At 39.9% G+C, this 23,419-nt stretch overlaps 1 protein-coding gene across 2 annotated transcripts in view; it reads right to left on the reverse strand.

The window, feature by feature from the left end:
* Positions 1-583: 583 nt before the first annotated feature.
* Positions 584-23,419, reverse strand: part of LOC122784668 (carbonic anhydrase-related protein 10-like) — a 171,305-nt gene continuing 148,469 nt past the window's right edge. Inside the window, exon 9 of one of the 2 annotated variants that reach the window (XM_044049961.1) lies at positions 584-648. In XM_044049961.1, the coding sequence (XP_043905896.1) occupies positions 584-648 (65 nt within the window). Of the gene's footprint in view, positions 649-16,820; positions 17,364-23,419 lie in introns of those variants that run through there. The other variant, XM_044049962.1, reaches the window with a different exon arrangement.

Below are 23,419 nucleotides of genomic sequence, written 5' to 3' on the forward strand. Positions count from 1 at the left end.
AACTTTAATAAGACATTAATGTTTTTGATTTCTGTCCTCATATACAGTACTTCTGTCTCACTTCAGAGGAACAGGTTTTCACACGGCTGTTAACAGCAGATATTGAAATCTCCAGCAGAGGGCAGCAAAGCACCATCACTGTCCCTGCAGACTGTCTCTGCGTTTGTTGTGCATCACAGTTGAGGTCATTCTGGCAAACACTGGCAGATGACGCCAGACAAGACTCTGTCCAGCAAAAACAAACATGCTCTTTTACAACTTGACTGTTTCCAGGAAATGAACCGGCTGTTTTCAGCTCACTTAGATGATTAGAGCTATTTTGTTTATTTTTTTCAAATGAAAATATCAGTACGCCTATTGATATCTGGACTTCAATACTGATTCCTGAATGATACCAATTTTATTGAATCAGTTTTAACAAACCATAACATGATGCATTTGTTTTAGTTGGCCTGTTTTTGTTCAACTTTGTGCTCTCATTTTTACTCGGTGCATATTAGATCTTCTTTTTATTCCTTCATTCATTAAACAAGTACCATCCTCTCAAAATACACACACAAAAACACACTGTCACTCACATGAGTTAGAGATAAGTACCGTCTTCCTCTTCTCCTTTGGGGAATGAGCTCCGTCTCTGGTCGTAACTTCCTGCACACATCAAATTATAAGCACTGTTAGATTTCACTCAAACATTATGCGGCCTGATTACTGGCTCTGATTAGATTAACTCTTCAGGTGTGGAAATATGATAGTAAACGACAACAATATTTTGATATTAGGTGATAAACAGGAAGTTTGACACCCAGTCGATAACAAAAAAGTCATTACATTCTGATATCCAGCCTCACTGAGGCCTTGACATCATGACAATAAATCACCTCCCTTCAGTTAAGTGTGTTAGAGTTTTTGCAGTAATTATATAAGGAAGAATGTCTGACTTAATTCCTTATATCTCGTGTTATTCTTTAGAAAAGCGTGGTATTTTACTGCCATGATACATGGCGCACAGTTTCACTGGAACATTGTGCTGAAGCCCATAAAACTTCAGCAGCGGGAGAAAGAGTTGCAGTTCCCGTATGATGTGATGAATTTTTAATGTCTGAAAACCATGAAATTCAGCCTAAACTCTGTGTGCTGCAGAAAATATTCAATCTCCAACACCACTACCAAAGAAAAAATATCCCTGTATATGTCAGTGGTGTAGTGGTTAGCGCTCTTGCCTTGCAGCGAGAAGACCTGGTTGGAACAAGGGCCTTTCTGCATGGAGTTTGCATGTTCTCCCCGTGTGTGTGTGTGTGTGTGTGTTTTCTCCGGGTTCAAACATGCAATGTGGGGATTAGGTAAATTGGACACCCTACATTGACCGTGAGAGTGAATGGTTGTTTGTTTCTGTGTGTGTGTGTGTGTGGCCCTGCGATGGGCTGGCCAACTGTCCAGGGTGTGGTCCGCTTATCGCCCAACGTAACGGGAAGCTGTGCCGAAGATTGACACAGCACCCCCCGCGACCCTCTGGTGGAGGATAAAGCAGTAAATGATGGATGTTTAGGTGGCATAAAGAACCTATAATGAATACTGTGTAAGACCATATTATATCATTTGTCAGATATTTAATTTGACATTTATCGAGGCGTTAACAGTGGGATGACTATTTAAATCTCACATCCTTATAGACCCTTTCGAGAGCTACGTCACAGAAATGTGCGCGTGCAGTTTGGGGTCAGAAAACACACTCGTATCATTAACAGTCCAACACATAAGATGTCTACTTGTAGCGTAGTTGGCTGTGAAAATAGAACCAGCAATGGTGTCAAGTTCTTTAGAATCCCCACAGGATTTCATCTCTTTCAAAAAAATAGACATCATCTGTGGCTCCAAGCATTAAAGAGAGAAGACTATGGTGATGCTAGTGCAGACAAAGAGGCTCTGGCCTGGATTGAAAGCCTGGATTTCACCGAAATGTGTGTGTCAACATGTGCACATATGTATATGAAACCTATGCTGCCTCAAGTTATGTTGTCGTCTTGGATTCACTTACCTGTTGTGACGTTTTCTGACCTCAAACTGTGTGCAAATTCTCGCTATGCTTGGAATGTTTGTATACAATGAAAGGGTCTATTGGTTGCTCTGGTATGTGACATGAACGCAAGAAGTGTGAAAACAAGTTTAGTGTGGAAGAACTTGACTGGCCCGCACAGAGCCCTGACCTCAACCCCATCAAACACCTGTGGGACGACCTGTTACAGAGATCGTGAGCCAGACCTTCTCGTCCAACACTAGTGTCTGACCTCGTAAATGCTCTACAGAATAAATGCACATAAATTCCCATAGAAACATTTCAAAATCTTGAGGAATGTCTACCAAATAGTATGAAAGCTGCAAAAGAGGGACCAAGTCCATATTAAAGTATTGTATACGTACTTGAATACATCATTACTGGCCCTGTTGGTGTAATGGAATACTTTGGTCCGTATAGTGTAGTGTAGAATACATTTCTGTTTGTTTTCCTCTCAATATCATATTAATCTGTATAAAAAGAACAATGAAAAACAGTGGAACCCATTTTCTGTATCATTGATGTGGTAAATTGAACACATTGTGCTTGCTGTATATTCGCTGTCAGAAAAAGTCTGCGTCTGAATCAGCGCCGTTCACTCTGGACGAAGACTCTTCACAGAAATACATTTAAAGCTCAAGGAACACTCGAGGGGCTTCCCTGACATTTGACATTTGAATGTGTTCTCTGTCTTCACCAGACACATAATAGAGCGTATGCTGACTGAAAGAGCCTTTTGGCGAACGGTAATGTCAGTAGTGGAAGTACAATCCACATTTTGACAGATCCCCGGTGGTGCAGAATAATAGAAAAAGCTCAAAATATCCTGGTTTCCTCTTTTCAACGCCTCTCTCTGTCTTAACTAGCTTAAAGCTCTCAACTTCTTTCTATCTGCAACCATTTATGTGACTGTTGAAGTATTTATAGCAGTATTGTGTCGTGTTCCAGAACCTGAAAAAGTTCCATCTGTAATGATACGTGAATCTAAAAATAGATGGAGAAGATGGTGAAACTCAGAAACTCAATGTGTAGGATACAACACTTGTGTATTTAATTACTGATGCAGAATTATGAACATGATGCCATAGCAGCGCTGGCTCAGGCTTTTATGGGGCCCCAAGCTGAATTTCATTTGGGGGCCCCTCTTCCACAACCTTGGAGTGACTGGTGTTTGACTATTATTCATACAAATGTGAATTGCATTAGTTTTTTTTTTTAAAACCTCCAACTTGTGCTCACACAGTTGATGTCTTACACATACTCTGAAGTATAATTTTCATTATAACTATATAGTTATAATGAAAATTGGCTCATGACAAACACAGAACAACATTTTCATAATAATGATAATACATTAGGTTATATTTATCACATTATTAAACCCTGCACTGATTTATAGACGAGCTTGTCTAGTGTTTTAATTACAATTGTTATTATTGATTTAATTTCATTTCTGTCTGGTTTGGTTATATATACTGTAGTTTGCTGTGTTTTTTTGTGAATTATATATATATGGTGTGCCGTTTCATCCTGGATATTCCTAATCACAACATCATGATGATCAAGACATCATTTGAATTTTCAAATTTCTGAACATTCCAATTTTGCCCCAAACTGTTTTTCACTTTGAACGGCCCCCACCTGACTGGACGGACCCCCAGGTCATTTGACTTTAAGGCCCCTGCCATTGAGGGCAGTAACATCACAAAAGTAGTCTAGTATTCATTTGCACTTTCATTTTCAAAATGAAGCACCAAGTGTGGTAAAACTGAGCTTCTGTTAAACAAGTAATGCAGTTAAATGACTTTTTTAGAAATAAATGAGCAACTGTCAACTCCAAAATAAAACCAAATAACTTAAGATCAACACTATTTAGACCTGTGGTCGAGATTATTTTGGTAAATACAAACAAATATAACTCTTTGCAGCAAGAAGACCCGCGTTGGCATCCTGGTTGGAACGAGGGTCTTTCTGCATGTTCTCACCGTGTGTGCGCGGGTTTTTCTCCGGGTTGATTTGGGGATAAGGTGAACTGGACTCGAGTGAACTGGCCCTGTGATGGACTGGTGACCCCGCCTTTCGCCCTATGTCAGCTGAGATTGTCACAGCGTCCCTCATGTGCAGGTTAAAGCGGTAGAAGATGGATGACAAACAAATATCATTTTGGTGGTATTTTAGTTGCTGTCTTCTCTACTCTCCCCTCTGTCATATCTGCAGTCACTGGAAGACTGCTTTGCCAGAACTTTCCATCGCAGTTTGACAGTTTGGTTGAGATTTATCGACATCTGGTGTGTGTTCAGCCACAAAGCTCCTTGTTTGCTGAAATAATACTGGGTAAATTAATTTCATTCATTGTTGAGGTAGGACATTGTTGAGGTATTTATTTGGATTTAATTTTCCAAACATGTGCATGTTTGCATATATTTGTGTATTAGTAAATTCTTTTTTAAACGTGTGTTTGCATATCAGCATATAGACTTAAAATAAAGACGTCCATGTATCTTAAACACAAGATGTGCTCGATAAGACCTTCAGTCATCTCCTGAAGGTGAACCGACAATCTCACACTGATGATGAGACAAAACAAACAAACTAACACACAAGTTGGTCTATTTCTTAAATAATAATTAAAAACAATCTAAGTATAATAATAACAAGTATGATAGAAGTGCGCGTGAAGACTCGATTTGTTTGTTTTGTATCTCAAGGTCTTCATCAGTGCAGTCCCAACAAGATGTGTGTCAGTTTCTTTTTGAACTTGAGTTCTTATGACTTTCATGTTTGCAGCTTGTCTCCTGAAAAGAGTAAATCGTCATTGCAAAAACCAACTTCTGGAATGTTTTATTTATCTGCCAAAGTGGGGGCTGATACCCACCGAGGGGGACATACCATAGTTTAAAGGTTTGCAACAGTGTGAGAGTTGTGCAAATGTCACAGTAAGTATGAGTGTGTGGATGGAGACTGTGTGCACAGTGTTCATGTACCTGTGGCCTTATTGTCCTTCCTGCACTCGTCTCCTTGTGATGTGAAAAGACAGACACACAGCTCGTGGACATTGTTCAATAATTCACATCCAGTGTCCTGACTCTGCACAATGTCTTTTCTTTTCTCATCAAAGCTGCTGCTGCTGCTCGTGATGGTGGGAAGTTTGCTTTGTTCCTGCAGCTCGGTGACGTCAGGACAGGACATCCTGTGCTTGTGATGGTGTTGCGTCTCCTACCTTTGCTTCACCGCCCTCTTTTATCTCCAATGTTTTAATCTTACAATGTGAAAATGAAGAGACTTCCTGCACATAATGTTCTTCCTCACAAGTCCATCTGCCCTGGTTCATTCCGTAAGCACTAATGTGGGGATCATTTGTAAATGTACTTCTGTTCTGAAGTGGTCAGCTGTCCCGCTGGTTCTTTAAAGCTTTTAAATAGAAACAAATGTCAGTGACATTCAAACCACCTATCACACGATTCTCTCTGTGTTTGTCTGTGAAGCGGCGTTTAGCTCATGTGTTGCCAAGCAACATTTCAGGGAGTGATTTGTTGTATGTCAGAACAGACGGTGGCACATGCAACGTGGGCTAGTAAAGACAAGTTAGAGGAGTATTATTGATCGTTTGTACACACACACATGCGCTTCCTCGGTCAGGTCTGATAGTATTGCTTGACAGAAAACAGCCGCAGTCTGACGTGAAGTGGTGCGTTTGCTGACTTTATCCGGCACATTAGCTTCATTCTGTGCAGCCACCAACAGCACAAGGTGTAGCTAAGGTGGAGCTCTCCAAGTAAACTTACTGGTGGGGCGGTAACATTCGTGGTGAAATGCGCATGCTGCCGTCATAAGTGCAGGGAATTCAACATGGAGTGTTTTATGGCCTACACTTACACTAACCATGAAAACATGACTGAGTATTCTTTTTCCACACTTTGGCGACTGGTAGGGCCTCCAGAGTCCCAAATATAAGTATTAAAATGGTTAAAAAGTTGATTTTGCATAATATGTCCCCTTTAAGGTTGAGACTAAGGCTTTGTTTAAGCTGTCCAAAATGATAGGAAGTCAATTCAGGGTGCTAAGAAGAATAGCTACACAAACCTGTGTGTGTGTGTGTGTGTGTGTGAAGGATTATTAGTCTTTATATGAACACTAATGGCAGCAACAAACAGGAGGTTGGCCAAATCATGACATCACTGACAAATTTTAATGAGAACTAAGGGAAGTAGGCCAAACGACAAACGACAGACTGACTTTTCACTTGTTTGTTTCTATGTCACGCAAAGAGGGAAATATGCAAAAAAGAAAGACAGAGATGCAAAGTGGAAGAATTGAGCAGTGACAGTGACAGAGACAAAGAGATTATGACAGAAAGATGAACTAAGGCAGTAATGCTTGTAACCTGAGGCGTGAGTAGAGTGAGATATTCCCCTGACTGCTATATACTGATCCACACTCAAACTGCAGCAGACTGGAGGCTGGTTAACCCTCTGCATCAGACCTACTTTAAACTGACAACAGCCAGCCCAGGTGAGAGAGAGCTGTAGATATTCTCTCTCTCACACACACACACACACACACAGAATACAGGCTGGCACATGTACACATCCAGAGACTCATCTTCACAGTTACAGCTCTGAATCTAAAATGAGAATAAATATTTAATAAGGGATGCATCATGAGTGGGATTTGCAGCCAAATCACGTCGCTTGCCGTGTCCATAGGAAGAGAAAAAAAATAGGAAACCAAAAAAAAACCACACTCTTTAGCACCAAAACCTGCATAAAAATAGCTTTTTCAGGCATCGTGCAGAGCAGAGATGGACACAGTCTGTGCGGCTGCACACATTTATCCCTCCTGCTGTGTTTGGATCAGATCTGTCACTTACTTTTGGAGTGGTTTTTACAAAACAGTTACTGGTGAACATCACCCCTGTCAAAGCCTGAGCAGGTCAGCATCGCTTGTATTGGCACTGTGTAACTTCTGGTTTTGGGGCCGCGCCACAAAAACAACGACAACTTTCTTTTTGTTGCCAAATGTGAATTACAGAAATTACGATAAGAAAATGACAGTAATTATTCTATGATATAATAATATTATGTCATTTTATAAAGATTTCTAAAAATATGTTTCATGCCCCCCACACGTTCACACACGGGACACACCCTTACATAATCTTAATCTAGATTTCCTCTTATTTGCAGCTAATTATCCAGAGTACACGTGTCTTATGAGTAACTTTCATGATTTAGTCTCTGGTGCCATTTTGACTATTCATTTCATAACACACCAGACTCACACTGTGTGCTGCCGTTCTATCTTTGTACAAACCACAAATACATGCAAGTGTGTGTTTCTGGAGCAAAATGACATTACTTATCTGTGTCATTAATGTCGACACATGTGCATAAATAATAAAGACTGTGGTGCTTTTGCCTCAAATGAGAAAATGAGGGTGATAATAACCATTTCCATGTTGTGACTGGGGTTAGAATTAGGCACAAATCAGGTTGTAGGAAACTGTCTGCTTGGATGTCTATTTAACACCATCAATACCTTCCCCATTCATAAGAATTTGAATTTAAAATACCTGAGGACTATTTCAGAAATGTTGATATTATAAATTCCTTTGCTAAAATATAACTTTTAAGCATTTTGTCTGTACAAATGCAACATTTTCCATAGTTTACTAGAAAAGTACACAAGTAAAATATCTCCAAGACTAAGATTCCCCCTCCTTTATACTGGATGGAGGTGTATACTTAGTATTACCGAGCCTGTTAAATGGATTATTCGGGTTTTTGGAAGTGTTGTTGTCAACATCAACTTTGCTGAATGTGCCACCGTCACCAAGAACCAGCCTGAGAAATCGGGGATACAAGGAAAAACACATTAGAATCACTTAACAAAAGGCTAACAGGACAAAATCTATGCCTGCAAGAACAGCTGAATATGTTTGCTGCTTTTTCACGCTGTTACAAACCGGAAACTAAAGTTTGTTTTGCTTTGTAAACTGAGAAAATAAGTGGTTTAGTTTATGGGGACACAGGAGTTGTTGGTTTACGTCTGTTTGTGTCACTTCACGGGTAAATCTGAGCCAAAGATTTCAAACACTGAAATCTGAGATGAACATTTTGAACGTACACCTGAGGCAGCAGTGGATCAATAATGTCTGTGGTTTACAAAGTGACATAACTTGAGTTTCTAGTGTCAGACAGGGTGTTGGGTGGCAAGAAAAGGGACAAATATATTCTGAAAATACTGCCAATCTACGGGTATTTCAATTATTACTACAAAGCAGTGGCGGTCGCTGGTCTTTGAAAACAGAGGAAGCTCATTTCAGGCCCAGTTATTTACACATAAATTCTTACATGAATTCTGCAAAAGAACAACTAGAACAAAGAAATGTGATAATTATGTAAAACTGAAATGCTATAATAGTGTTTTTATTTTCATGTGCAAATGAAAATGGTATTTACTGTTGAGCAAATAACACACAACGAGCAGCTATTTGTCGACAGATTTCCCTCGCACAATCCACACAGGACTGAGGCAGAAAAGTCTCCACTGTTGTGTTTGTTTCCGCAACGCTGTCAATCAAAAACTGGTTCCGCCTTTCAGACATTTCCTCCAATCATCATACAGAAGCCCAGCGTATGCACCGCCCACTGCTACACTGACTCCCAGAGAAGCTGAGCTTCCGTGGAAGTCCCATTTTTGTGTCGTGTATTGTGTGTCCTCCCATAGAGAACAGTTGAAGCTGTGCTTTAAGTGGTTTTAATGCGGAGGCTGCTACGGCATAATGTTTAATATTGGAATTTTATTTGAACATATTTTCCGACATTTGTGAGGAAACTAAGCTTCATTTGCTGCCACTGATACAAATATAATTCGATTTTTAGTGTTTTTGTGTGCATGGTGACCTGAGGACTTTTAATGTTTTAATGTTATGTTTACGTTACACATTTGTCAATAAAATGCACTGAATCTTGACAAACATCCATCCATTCACCCATTTTCTACTGCTTTATCCTCCACAGGCGGAGTCACACCCTGGACAGTTTGCCAGTCCATCACAGGGACACACATAGAGACAAACAACCATTCACACTCACACTGACACCTACGTCCAATTGACCTAATCCCCATATTGCATGTTTTTGGACTGTGGGAGGAAGCCGGAGTACCCGGAGAAAACCCACGCACACACGGGGAGAACATGCAAACAGCAATGCAGAAAGGCCTTTGTTCCAACCAGGTCTTCTTGCTGCAAAGGCAAGCGTGCTAACCACTACACCAACTGTGCGGCTTCCTGACAAACATATTGAATTAATTTCTTTTCTCAAAGAAACAGCATTTTAAAGGTGACATAGAATGCTTGTATCACACATATATGTTAGTTATGGAGGTCTACTTACATATATGAACTTGTTTTCATGGTTAAAAACCTCCTAATCGCTGCAAACGAGCCGATCAAAATATCTCCTCACTGACGCTCTCGTCAGCCGTGCTGTTTCAGACCAAAACCACACCCCTAGAACGTGGACTGTGTTGTGATTGGCCAGCCAACGAGAGCTTTCCCACTGTCCTGTGATTGGCCAGGTACCTGGAAGTGACGTAATAGATAGGCCAGCTCTCAGATACACAGCTCCCCCTCTGGCACGGTGGATGCTCTGCATCTCAGCAGCTACAACGAGAGTAGTTCTTCTTCTTCTGCGGTTGAATGTACGCGACCGGATGTGCCCGGACTAGTGCCCGCACCAGGAGGCGCTACAGTGGTGAGAGGAGTGGTGAGGATTTCTGATGACGACATCAAATTAAGGAAGTGCTGATCCGCTTCACAGAGCCCAGGAAAACAATACAACACTATTTTCTCAGCAGTGGCTGAAGTGTTTGTTCTGAAACTTTAGGGTTTCATAAACGAGGTAATGACGCAGATACTCACACAAACGCAGCGTTAATTGGAGCTTCCGGTCTATGTGGCCTTTAAAAAAATAGCACATAGCTCTATTGTTTACACCCATGTTTACCAACTATATAGCTTTTTTTTGCCGTCCTGTGACAAAGTGTTGATTGAATAGCATGAAACCTGAGGCAGAAGTGTCTCCCGTCTCGCCTGCCTGATCACAACAGCTGTGTGTAATGCCACAAGGTTACCGTAAAGAAAGCAAGAGAGCAAACACACACTGAACAGCTGTCTTCCCTTGGGCTCAATGCCATTTTGGTACAGACTGAAATATTTATTAGTACTGAATGGACTATCATGACATTTTGTCTTCCCCAGATGATGATTCACTTATTTTTCTGTACAGGCCGACATGGTTCTGCAGACTGCAAAAGTCTAAAACAGTTTTATCGATTACCATGTCTGCATCATCATCAGTTTGATAATTGACTTTGTCTGTATCTTTCTCTCTGCAGGTTTAGCAATATTCCCCTCGTTAATTTTCAACATGACATTACATTTCATACTTATATAAAATAACTGAAAGAGTAAAAGGAAGACGGCTCCTCTGGGCTTCAGTTAAATTCTTATAAAATCTGTACTTTCTCCAAATTATTGTTAAATGACGTTTTTCTCCATCAGGTACACAGCAAAGAGTATGAAGGAAAACAGACTTTCTGCACTGTTTTTTACAACTTTACTGTCTTCATGTCATAGTAATGACTGTGTTGGGCACGTTACGTCATCTTGGTATCCAGGCAACACATGAAAGTGAAATTACTCCATCCAAACATGCAAGTTGACCTTGCATGTTTTATTCACGTAGTATTGCTCACTGTTTTTTTTACAGTGTTGCATTTCATCACGCTGATATCAGAACCCAAAAATGGCTTCTGTGATTTTAACTTTATCAAACAAAACCAAACAAGCAAAATACCATGTTATTATTAACATTAGTTAATAGTTGTATTATTATTATTATTATTATTATTATTATTATAGTTGAGTGGGTTTACATTGGGTTTATAGATGTAGCTCTTCAGGGCACCATTTCTTATCCATGTAATAATTGTGCTCATACAGAAACTGCATCTGCCCTGATATTGATTTCACAGTGAAATCACTCTGAAATCACAGTATAATGCTTATATGAGCTGAAGTCCAACAGGGCTCCACTCCTGTGTCCAGAGGTGTCGGTAGAGTTTAAAATGATTTTCAGATTAAAGTGATTACAAAAAGGACACCGTGTGTTCCATGTGAATTGTGACAAACTGCCTTTCAAACGTTCACGCTGCTGCTCCTCGCATCTGCACTCTCTACCATCGAGCATCTAAACGCAGCTATCATCACCCCAATTTCTGCCAAAAACACCAACGTACAGCATTGATATGCACTGATATTTGTAGACGTGTTAATAAGTCAGAAATATGATCTCACTGTGATTTTCAGCAATGTACAATGGCAACAACGGGATTCTGACATCAGACTAAGAATATATATTTTGGGAAACAAAAGTTGAAAAATTTGTTGAAAGACATTTTAAATGAAGTGACCCCACCCTACTTTTAGTAAATAAATCATTCTTTTTTTTTTCAAGCATCATAGTACAATTATTTGATTGTATAAGGTATTTTTTTGTTTATGTTATCAAAATAAAAGCTCAAGTGTTGAAGTTGTGAACACCGTATTTCTGTGTATTGCCGTGCTCCTCCTTAAATCTGATTTCCCGTTGGCCTTTGAAGGCTACGTCTCTTTTAAAGCTGCTGTCAGTGAACTATACACATATTACACATTTTAAGTATTCTGCAAAAACTATCCACTCTGGAGCCAGAAGCTCTTTGCTTCGAGGTCGAGCTGTTTGATGGTGAGTAAATGCCCCATCTCACCAAACATGTTCATGAGGCGATGTCGGGAGGAGGAGCCACATTTAGTCCAAAATGACATCATAGACAGCAGCTTTAATTCTAAAGATTCTGTTTAACTTCAGTTCATCAAAGATAGTGTAATGCAGTGGATGTGATTACTAGATAGCATGCAGCATGTTTGCAGAGAACAGATCTGCTTATAAGTCTATATAAAATATTAATTTTCTCTAAAGTCACCAAACAGACGATACAGCCAAGTTTGTTAGGGCTGTGCTTTTCTGTCCAAAATAGTTTATTCAGATTTTTAAAATACTGTCTTCCACTGTGTCGATCATTTAACGCGCCTCCAATTATCTTCCATCTCTTTTGGATCTACAGTACATCACTGTGGGGGGACTTTTATTCTGAAAAAAACCCCACAGACACTTGTGGCCCTTTTCCACTATGGTCCCCCCTCGCCATGGCACGGGACAGGTTGGTTTTCCACTAAAAAAATAGTACCCAGTTTAACATGGACGGAGTCATCGCTACACAGCTGCATGAAACTGCCTGACTTTACACACACACACACACACACACACACACACACACACACACACACACACACACACACACAGAATCTTACCAACACCAACTTTGTGGCAACAGTTTGAGGAAGGTTCTTTTCTGTTCCAACATGTCTGTGCCCCAGTGACTATAAAGACATGGTTTGACCTTGAGTTTGGTGTGAAGGAACTTGATTGACCTTCTCGTCCAACATCCATCAGTGGCTGACCTCACACATGCTCTACAGAGTGAATGGACACAAATTCACACAGAAACAATTGAAAACCTAGAGGAAAGTCTTCGGAGAAGTATGGAAGCTGTTATAGCTACAAAAGGGGGACAAACTCCAGATTAAAGAACTGTATAAATATTTGAATGCATCAATCCTTGTTGGCGTCCAAATAGCGTATAAGTCAAAGTAAATATTATTTTCATAAACTTTTCTACAAGATTCTGAAGTTTTGATTGCATATGTGTGTTTGTATTTGTTGTTTGATTTACAGTTCAAGATACATAAATGTGACGTTACAGGTGAGTCTGATTATTTGGTTGATGTCGACACTCCAATATCCAAGTGCAGACTCGAGTTGTGTCTCAATTCAGAGGCTGCGTTTGGAAGCCACCTGCATTACAGTGCTGCAATTTGGCTGTCGTGTTCCCAAGGCTTTGCCAAATGTAGCCAACAAATGTGTTTTTTTCCATCTCTGAGCAACAAACGGTACGAATGGCTCCTTTACAGTCCGATCTAGCCAGAAGTGATTTTGTGCGTCAGAGGCAAATGTTTTGAAAGCAGATAATGGCTGTCAACATCTGCAAAATGTCCAAAAATTACCCATTTAAATATAAGTACCAGGCTTAAACTCAACTGAATAAAGAAAGAAATACATACATGGCCTTAAAACCTGATTTATTTTTCCGTTTACATGTTACATTTGGTGCCATTCGAGGTGTTTATTGAGTCCAGCTGCAGCTCTGTTGTGAGGCAACAGTGAGAATGTAATAGGGACATTGTCCATAGACCAGACGCTCTCATTTTGGTTCAGCGTTAATTACACTATCATCAGCAGCGCTCGTATCCAAATTTTTCCGGTTTTCATAATAAGAGTTGGCTTTCAACTCAAACTGTGCTTTACTTTTAAATCACCCTGGCATTCAGTAGTTTGTGTATTGACCCAGTAAACCTGCGTGATGTGACCACACTGACCCATTCTTGTTACACTTCCATCAATTTATTACAGTTACATAATGATTTGTATCACACTAAAATAGCTCCCCCATGACATACAACATCACAGCAAACTGAACAAAACCAGTGTTATGACTGTGGTGATCCATGGTGTCCATCCACAATATGCATGCTTTAGGTCACTCATCTTACAACTTTTTTTTTTTACACATGGGCACAATATGACGATTTATGACCTTATTAAGAATAAAAATCAGTGACAGCAATTTTAAACATGGCTTCAAGTAATGGGAGTCTTATTCTGAAATTCAAAAAGTTTACTTTGCCTTATCCCTCTTCCTGGCTGTGCTTAAAGAGACTCACTGCTTCATGTCATAATGTATCATAAAAAAAAGCATCATTCACTTTACAGTGATGTGAACTGACTGCAAATCCCATCTCATTTTAAAAGAACTGTGCATGTTTGACTCATGGCTGGATGCTAAACAAGGCTAAAGCTACATTGTCCAAAATCAGCAGAATATCACTGTATCAGAGAAATGTCTAATCTCATAGAAATATAATAGAAAATGTTGATGTTCCTCTATTATGGTTTTAATTCTAATTATAGAAAACCATCTGGATGTAAAAACAGAGGTTATATTTATGCTTTCAGCTGATAAGTTTAGCAAATGTAAAGCTGTCATGCAGGGTTAGCTGTAGTCCTACTCACTGTTGGGCAGTAACACTTTAAAGTAATAATATTACTTTCTCCAGTAATAAGAAGTGCAAAATATTGCTGACAAACTTTTTAGTTAACATTAATACAGTTCCTCTCATTACATTTGCTGTCTCACTTCAACTGAGTTAATATTAGCATCCTCTACTCATACTACTATTACTTGTCATCACTATTGACTGGTGCCGCTAACTATTGCTATGGCTAGCCCAACACACATTTGTGTTTCCTGACTTCTCAACTGGAACGCGGTGTAAATGGAACGCAGCATAAACCCTGCACGTTAGCCTTAGCTGCACTGACAGGTGTCAAGCCCAAGAAGACCCAGAAATGACGAGCCACTAAAGCTTGTATTTCCCCAGTTTATATGAAAACAGTTGCTTTTATGTGGATTTTATTGTTTGTTGGTGTCCAAAGAGGTGTTTAGTGTGTGATCAGGCATGACACAATTACAGACAATACTATTGTCTCTAGAGGGTATTGTACATGCCTTGTATGTCTAATGCAAGTAACATGCACAATTCTCACAAAGGCCATATGAAGTCTGAATATTGAAGGAAAAAAAGCAGTTGCCAATTTATAAGGTGTAATGGAAAAGTAATATTGTCATGTAACAAATTAGTATGGCTTTTGAAAAAAAACCAAAGGCTTAAGTAGGTTATTACATTTCCTTTTAAACCAAAAATATCCCTATCCTGCTCAAATTACTTTTACGGCTTGCGTAAAAGTAATTCTGTTTTAGTTTGCTCTCTCAGACAGAGAGGATGTCTCTCTTTATGAAGAGGCATTTGAACCCATAACCTCAATAAACAATATAACTAATTGAATTTCCTTTAATCATGGAAAGAGGACAAGCTTATTATCCTGACATAACATTTTAAGCTACTGTTAGCACATAAAAACTTTCTTATAATTACTTTCTTATAGTTTTTGCCCATATGTTTTACAAAAACTTAGCTAAGGGAAGTGATTATTGGTAATTGGTCATTAGCTTGATAGCTGTAAGACACATTTTTAACTTTTTGGTCAGTCAGACAGAGTTAGCGTGAAAGGAGGAGGAGGGTAGAAAAACCCTGTCTCATGAAAATTGCAATCCCACACAACTAAATGACATTCTTGAATTAAGTTTTGGAAGCAATGCATCTTCTCCCAAATCTTTTGCTGCCATTATGCTGGACTCAAAGGCCTCACACGTTCACTTTTGCCAACTTAGCGACTTTGTCGCTATGTTTAGCGAGTTGGCAACACATGCTGGAGGTAGCTTTCAGAGTTTAACAGAGCAGTGTCATGGCTAACTACATAGCAAGAGTTGCTAATTATGCTAAAGTGACATGATGTAACGGCACATAGCACTTTCAATAAAGAAAAAAAACCTCTTGCTAAAGTGACAGGTGATGTGACGTCTGCCATGTCCACCAGTGTTGGGTCTGACGTGGGGAAAACAATGTTGTCTGAAACTTTGGCTGATTGATTATTGATTTGTTTATTTGATTGGCTCACGCCTGTGCTGGAATATTTGTTTGACTGACACTTTGAAAGTCAGACATTTCTCAAATTTGGCCGTACTCAACGTGAGCAAAGCGAAGCGATGGACCCACAATGCACTTCGGCAATGCTTGATACTGCTCCTCCATCGCCTATGTGTGAGTCCAGCATAAGTTGATGTAGACAATCTTCCCAGGAATTTGGAAAAATAGGATAAGATGCAGCTAAACCCCGGCCATTTTAGACAACACAAAAGGTAACAAGGAGACAATGTATGTCCATCCCACACACACAGCGTGCAGACTATCTTTGCCCTTCTACACAGCAACTCACTCCCCAGCACTAATGGGTATGTGGTCCTTGGCCGGTGAACTACTCCTTATACTGAGATTAAGCCCTATTTGAAGCTAAATTCTTTCACAGAGGTGGCAGTCCACAGTTTGATGTCAACCTTTGAAAGCTTTGTTGTGGATTGTTACAAGGGTGTGTGTTTTAATGTGTCACAGTGTGTTTTCATGAAAAGGGTGCTGATGCGATGAGGAAAAAACAGGATCTTTTCCTCACCCTAACCAGGTGCTTTTTGCATATAAACCTAGCAAAGGTTACTCACAGTGTGTGCACATTTGGAGACTCGAGAGAGCAGTTGATTTGTGTGGGATTGTGACATTTAGGAGACAAGTTTGGCCACGAACCATAATCAAACCATGGCTGTTACCGAGGGCTGCAGACCCCCTTGACTTAACATTGTGAACGCGTCTGTTAACTCTTGAAATTGCTGCTCTTGAGAGCTGCTCTCCTTCACAATGCTGTGCAAAGCAAGTACGTGATCCAGAGCAAATTCTATCACCCCTTAATTAATTTAATTAAACAACTTTAAGTGAAGTGAATGAATGTAAAACCATACACATGAGTGACCTATCCCTTCACAATCTCGAGTGACTCCATCTGTCCATGCCTGTAAAATGCCTGTCACATCCACTGTAGTTGGACATTTTATATCCTCTTTTTTTTTTAAGAAAGAAACAGAAAACAGAACCATCCTCACATTTTAACATCATACACTATAACACAGCTGTGTATTTATGTGTACACTTTACACCATCAAGTGAAAAGTAATAAATTCCCCAGTCAGAATGATAATCTTCATTATTGCCTTGAAGCCAGGATTTGAATGTGGACAGGTGATGAGCACATACTATAGAGTCCTTAGCTAACACCATCCCTCTGAAAACCAGACACAGAGAATGAATGACAGTCTTTGTGAGCGCACAATAAATAAATTATAAATAAAGTGAGTACAGAGTCCTCACAGAATGAAAAGTCTGATCCGTATCATCGCTGTGCTGGCCTGCATGAACTGTGTTTAGGTTGTGGATGTGCAGGAGGCCAACACAGCAACGTGTTTGGAGTTTGATCGGTTGAGCTCAGCTGCAATTAAGTTCTTCCAGTTGTCAGCTGGTATTTGCAGCTTGAAATAGTGTATATACTGTATATGTTTGAACGTTTGAACTTGTCCCGCCTCTCCTCTTGGGACACTGCAGCCAAACATCTTTTCATGTCCTACTTCAGCAGCCACTGATTCACTGAGAAAGAGGGAGAAGAGAAGAAAAAAGAAAGGAAAACAGATTAGTATAGAAAGGATAATCAGAGTGGAATAATACAGAATGAAGGGGTGCCTCAGATTTCATATGGTGTGAAGAATTATACACAGAAACACCAGAGAATGGAAGAGAGGCAGAGGAATTTGGAATATAAATTTACTACATTTGAAAACTGACATATATCACTTGAATAATAACAATGATAAAAAAATACCCTCCCCATTTTAAATTGAAGGACCAGTGAAAAGAATTTGGTGGCATCTAAAGATGAAGTTCAGGGCCGGCCCAAGCCTTGATAGGGCCCTAAGCAGAATTAGATTTCAGGGCCCCCTCTCCCACCACCTCAGAGTAGCCAGTGCTTGACAAGTACTGGTACAAATGTAACACTATTGATTGCATTACCTATAGTTTTGCTATTTACACCAAACCATTGTTACCTCTTTTTTGAACATTAGAGGGCAGTATAATCACAAAAGTGGCCTAGTATTAATATACACTGAACTTGAATTAATCAAGTAAACCAGTTTAATGACTTTGGTTTAGAACAGATGGACAAATGTGCACTAAATGAGCAAATCTGCAACTCAAGCTCAACATTATTGGATATCTAAATACGGTATATCCAAAGATATCTATATTTCTTTAACACCAGTTTCTTTTTCTCCGCAGATTCAGAGGAATGCAAATGTTCTGGATTTATTGTATATAGCACCTTCACCCATTCACACCCTTCACTCACACATTCAAACTGTACATCTATGTTTCAGTTTCCATCACACATTTTTCATAAACATTCACAAACTGCCGGCACAGTTAACAAGAACAATGTGTCTAGCAGAGCCTGAAATCCAACCCCTAATCTTCAAGTTGAAAGACGACTTGCTCTGCCACTGAACCACCGCGCCCCCAAAGCAGACACTCTCTTCATGAAAAATGAAGAGCTCATTCTAAGGTCATGAAAACACAACAATTCTTTTTTTACATAATAAGTGAATAAAACATTCTGTTGGTAGATCTTCTCAAATCTTACATACTAGACTTTCAGTGATATACCACGGTGATCCCACATGTGTGAACCTTGGTAAACTTAACCCACAGGCAACATTGTTTTCAGTGAGTATCCATTGGTCCTTGGACAGGAATTACAGCCAGCTTTGATTCACTACAAGCTTTAAAGACCTGGATTTGGACCACTTGATCTTATTCCTCCCGACAGATCCTTTCAAGCATGTCAGATTGGATAGGAAACATCTTTAGGTCTCTCCACAGACATTCTATGGGCTTTGAGTGTGAGCACTGAAGAATGGTGACAGGCTTGTCCCAAAGTCACTTGAGTGTTTTCTGCATTTTAGAGTAGTGGTATGTCACTCAAATCCAAGTGTGTGGCTTTTGTATGCCACACACAGCTCTGCCACACAGAGAGGTGAGATATATCATGGAGTGGCTACCCAGGCAATATGTGTTAGAGGGCTAAATTCATTGCAGGTGCAGCTGTGGGTGCTAAAATAGATTTATTGATATTAAAAACACAAGGCGAGGCTGTCGCTTCCTTCAAGATCCCAAACACAAGAAACGGTGGGTTGCAAAAGCGATCATCTCTGATTGAATGATCAAATCCTTGATTTTTGCATTCTAAATGTCTAAAGTACATACTATAGTATCAGCCATCCTGAATCCACTAATATAACAGAATAGAAACAGTCTGTGAAAGTCACGTTTATTTAAAGATATAGAAAGTCAAAGCTACTGCTGTGATCAAACTGGTCTTTGTTTCCTCTAAACCTGAACCTTAATCATGCTGATGAAACTCCTGAATCAGGTGGTGAAGGAGAGGATGCATTTCCTTCTTTCACGACACTGATTGATTCATTTGTGTATTTAAGTGTCAAAAACAGAAAAGTGGCTAAAACAAAAAATCTCATTTTTAAACAACCAGAATGCAACATATCACAATCAGATCTGGTCAGTGCAGGGCAGGGGAGCAGAAAATGAAATTCATCCTCAACAACATTCAAATCACATAAAACACATACACGCTGTTCTTCAGGAACACCTGTAGACCTGTGCCAGTGGAAGAGAACCAGACTCTATCTGAGCACACAAGGGCCTCTGTCCTCTCCTTAAACTGAATGTTAAATAAGGTTCAGTAAAATAATCATCTTTAATTCGAACATAGCATATAAATAATTGTGTTTTGGATATATTCTGAGCTTAATGGGTTAATTAATTCAGTGAGGCTGCAGCAATTTTGGTCATCGTAAGCCGCGTTTCCATCGAGTGGAACAGTTTGGTAACGTACAGTAGATTTCCATTTTATTTTTGGCCTTTCCATTAGGAATTGTAGAAAAATAAACAACCCTAACTATTCCATTTTTTGGCACCCTTCCCTCGTACCAGAGTAAAATTGTACAGAACAGTCAGGCTGGAGCTAGACTGGCTTCTCCATTGTTGTCTGTTGTGTCACATTTGGTGTTGTTGTCACCTACGCACAGCCCACACCCACCTACCAAGCAAAGCTATTGTTCTCAGTTGTGACCCAGGGCTTTACCATGCCAAATCGTACCCTACTGTACCGTTTTCAATGGTACTATGATGGAAACACAGCAAAGGACCTCTGCCCTCTCTTTAAATTAAATAGTAAATAAGTGCAGTAAAATAATCCTTAATTTGAAATGAGCTTATAATTAATTGTGTGTGTGAGTTTATTCTTATCTTAGTGGGTTAATTAATTCACTGAGCTCCCAGGTTGTGTTGGATGTTGAACAGCCAGCCCTTGATGCTGCTTTCAGTCCAACCATGAAGCAAATTCCCACACAACTTTACACGTGCAATGAGCCCGATGTTTACTTACAAGTACTACTGGTTAACGAAGCCAGTGAATACTTGCCTGGAGCTATAATGTTAAAGCCCACATAGACTGGAAGCTCCAATTAACGCTGCGTTTGTGTGTGTATCTGCGTCATTACCTCGTTTATGAAACCCTAAAGCTTCAGAACAAACAGTTCAGCCACTGCTGAGAAAATAGTGTTGTATTGTTTTCCTGTGCTCTGCGAAGCGGCTCGGCACTTCCTTAATTTGACGTCGTTATCAGTATACCTCACCACTCCTCTCACCACCGTAGCGCCTCCTGGTGCGGGCACATCCAGTTGCGTACATTCAACCGCAGAAGAAGAAGAACTACTCTCGCTGTAGCTGCTGAGATGCAGAGCATCCACCGTGCCAGAGGGGGAGCTGTGTATCTGAGAGCTGGCCTATCTATTACGTCACTTCCAGGTACCTGGCCAATCACAGGACAGTGGGAAAGCTCTCGTTGGCTGGCCAATCACAACACAGTCCACGTTCTAGGGGTGTGGTTTTGGTCTGAAACAGCACGGCTGACGAGAGCGTCAGTGAGGAGATATTTTGATCGGCTCGTTTGCAGCGATTAGGAGGTTTTTAACCATGAAAACAAGTTAATATATGTAAGTAGACCTCCATAACTAACATATATGTGTGATACAAGCATTCTATGTCACCTTTAAAGCTTACTATGTTCATACTCATACATGCAACTAACTTGAATGTTCACAAGAGAGTCATTTTGTTCTCAGTTTCTGACACGTCTTGATGTTATGAGAATCTCAGATCTTGAATATGAAATATTTCACCTGTAGTTTGTTTATCTGATAACTTCATCTTTGCATTAAAAAGAGATTCACATCACATGCTGTGTGAACACGTAGGTGTCGCTTGCATCATATATTGTACATACAGTACATACTGGGCAGAATTGACAGCATTTTTCCTCCAATGCTATTTCTGCTTGCATGTTAAACACAAAGCTGTGGATTTTTCATCACAGATACTGATTGGTCATTACAGAAGCCAGTGATGCTGAATGTGTGTGTTGCATCAGACCTGCCAGTAACTGGCAGCATCATAGAATATATGACACGAGCCTGCTCTCTGCTTCCGAGGACTTCTCGTCGCCTTCACCGACACCTGCAGACTTAAACTGATGAATTGCGCTTGGTCTGTTATACAGAATTCACAGTGGCACGGATGGAGGAAAAAAGCTCAGTGGAGATTTATAATTGGACAAAAAATTCTTGCTCCTGAGTGTAAGAAGAGTTCTCAAACACGTTGAAACTGGGTTACAGGGAGAGAAAAGACAAACTTGTGGGTAAAATATGTATGACACTGGTTTATGTGACATATATTTGGCAAATAACAGGAGATAAATGAACAGCCGACTAAAACTGGGAAATTACATCTTCTCATTTCATGGGACCTTTAACAATGTCCACCTTAATGACCCTGCACGAACGATATCAATGGGTCAGAGCAGGTGGCGAGACAATAACAGTATTATATCTGCTGCTAATGAATACAGTAGTCTCATCTTGTTTAGCTCAAGACTGGGGCAGAACAGAAGTCAATGATCAGTACATTTCGATGGCAGGCGGCACACCACAGACACATCTACCTGTCACTGCCACAGTCTGAGACGCTGCACTAATTATCACATGGTGTTTTTTCTGACTAATCAGGACTCTGTTTTCTCCTGCTGGTTTGCATCATTTGTGAAATTGCTCTCCGAAGAGAGCTCGAATGCATAGGAGAATTGTTAGGTTTAATAGTTAGTACAAATCTGTGGCAATAAAACTAAGAATGATCACAGCTGCTTGAATGATCCTCAGAGTAAAGAAAGACGTGTCAATGTTATAAATTGCACCATGTGAAAATATGATAGATTGAGATTCTGTATTATTGAACCCTCTTGAAATGGAAATTAGAAAATAAACATAAAGGAGCTAACATCACGCAACTTGACATAGCATGCATGAAATGCTCCTAAAACATGTAAATAAATAAAAATAGAAAGTTGTGTGTTTAGTTTTGTGCATATGCAGTTTTGAATATGCACATATGCAATTTTGCTCACTACTGTTTTTGGGAATTTTGATTGAATGAACAATATAAAGCCTATTTGTTCTTACCGGTTGCAGTTTGTCAAAATGATACAATGCACTGCTTTTTACAAAGAGATAAAATTTATATTGAGCAGAATTGAGTTCAGAACTATTGATCCGTCACCAATGCGATTGCTTTTTCTCACGTGGCTCCTTGGGAAAACTTATTATCCACCCCTGCCCTCAACTTTTAGTCTATATTGTCCTAGTATTGTCCAAATGTTAAATTAGAAAGTGTCCTACATTGTATTGTTAAAAGTAGTGTCCCATCTATGGTCTCTAACCAAGCAAAAATAATGTAACCAGCAAGCACTCAGGGAGTTTTTTTTGGCCTGACGAGGAGAGTGATTTTATGCTTTGTCAGTAAAGATTTAAAAAAAATCATGGACAGTAGAAAGACATGCTAACAACTAGCTACAGGCTAAACCGGAAAGCGCCTCATAAAAATAAGACTTTTCACCCACTGACATAATGCACACGGCCACATTTGAGTCAATAAATCAATTCCCCACTAATTCTTATATACTCAGACAAGGCCAGTAGTCCAACTGAACAGCGTAGACGAGCTAAAACCTTAGCCTAACTTAACTGTGCATGGAGGTGTAGTGAGAGGAGGGAGGAGGTTACGAGTGAGCGACACAACCTTGGTCTTTCCTCAGCCTGCTCTCCCTTTCTTATTTTTAGACATATAGTCCAATACTATAGGCTAAGGCTGATTTTTTTTTTTTAGAACTCAGAGTCACGTTGTTCTCTAAAGTCTTTGACCTTGCGTATAGACGATTTTTCTGTTGGGGCTCTGCTGCGTAACAAGCAATTATCAAAGGGAAGCAGAGGCTGCCAAAGTCATTTGATGTTGTCGAGAGCAGATCAATAACAGAGATATTCGCTGTGCACAGGAGGGGTTGTCAAGTATATTTTCCTTGAGCGATACAAAGACACCTACACTCCCACTTCCATGTTTGTGCCATGTGTATTGTTACGGCTTCTCTTCAACGCCAACCACCTCTCCTACGCACTCCTGTTTTGTTTTTTTCATATGTGTCTCACCCTTCCTTTGCTCTGAGGAGATCATCTACATCGGTTTCT

Source organism: Solea senegalensis, linkage group LG19 (genome assembly GCF_019176455.1).
Source record: "Solea senegalensis isolate Sse05_10M linkage group LG19, IFAPA_SoseM_1, whole genome shotgun sequence".
NCBI lineage: Eukaryota > Metazoa > Chordata > Actinopteri > Pleuronectiformes > Soleidae > Solea > Solea senegalensis.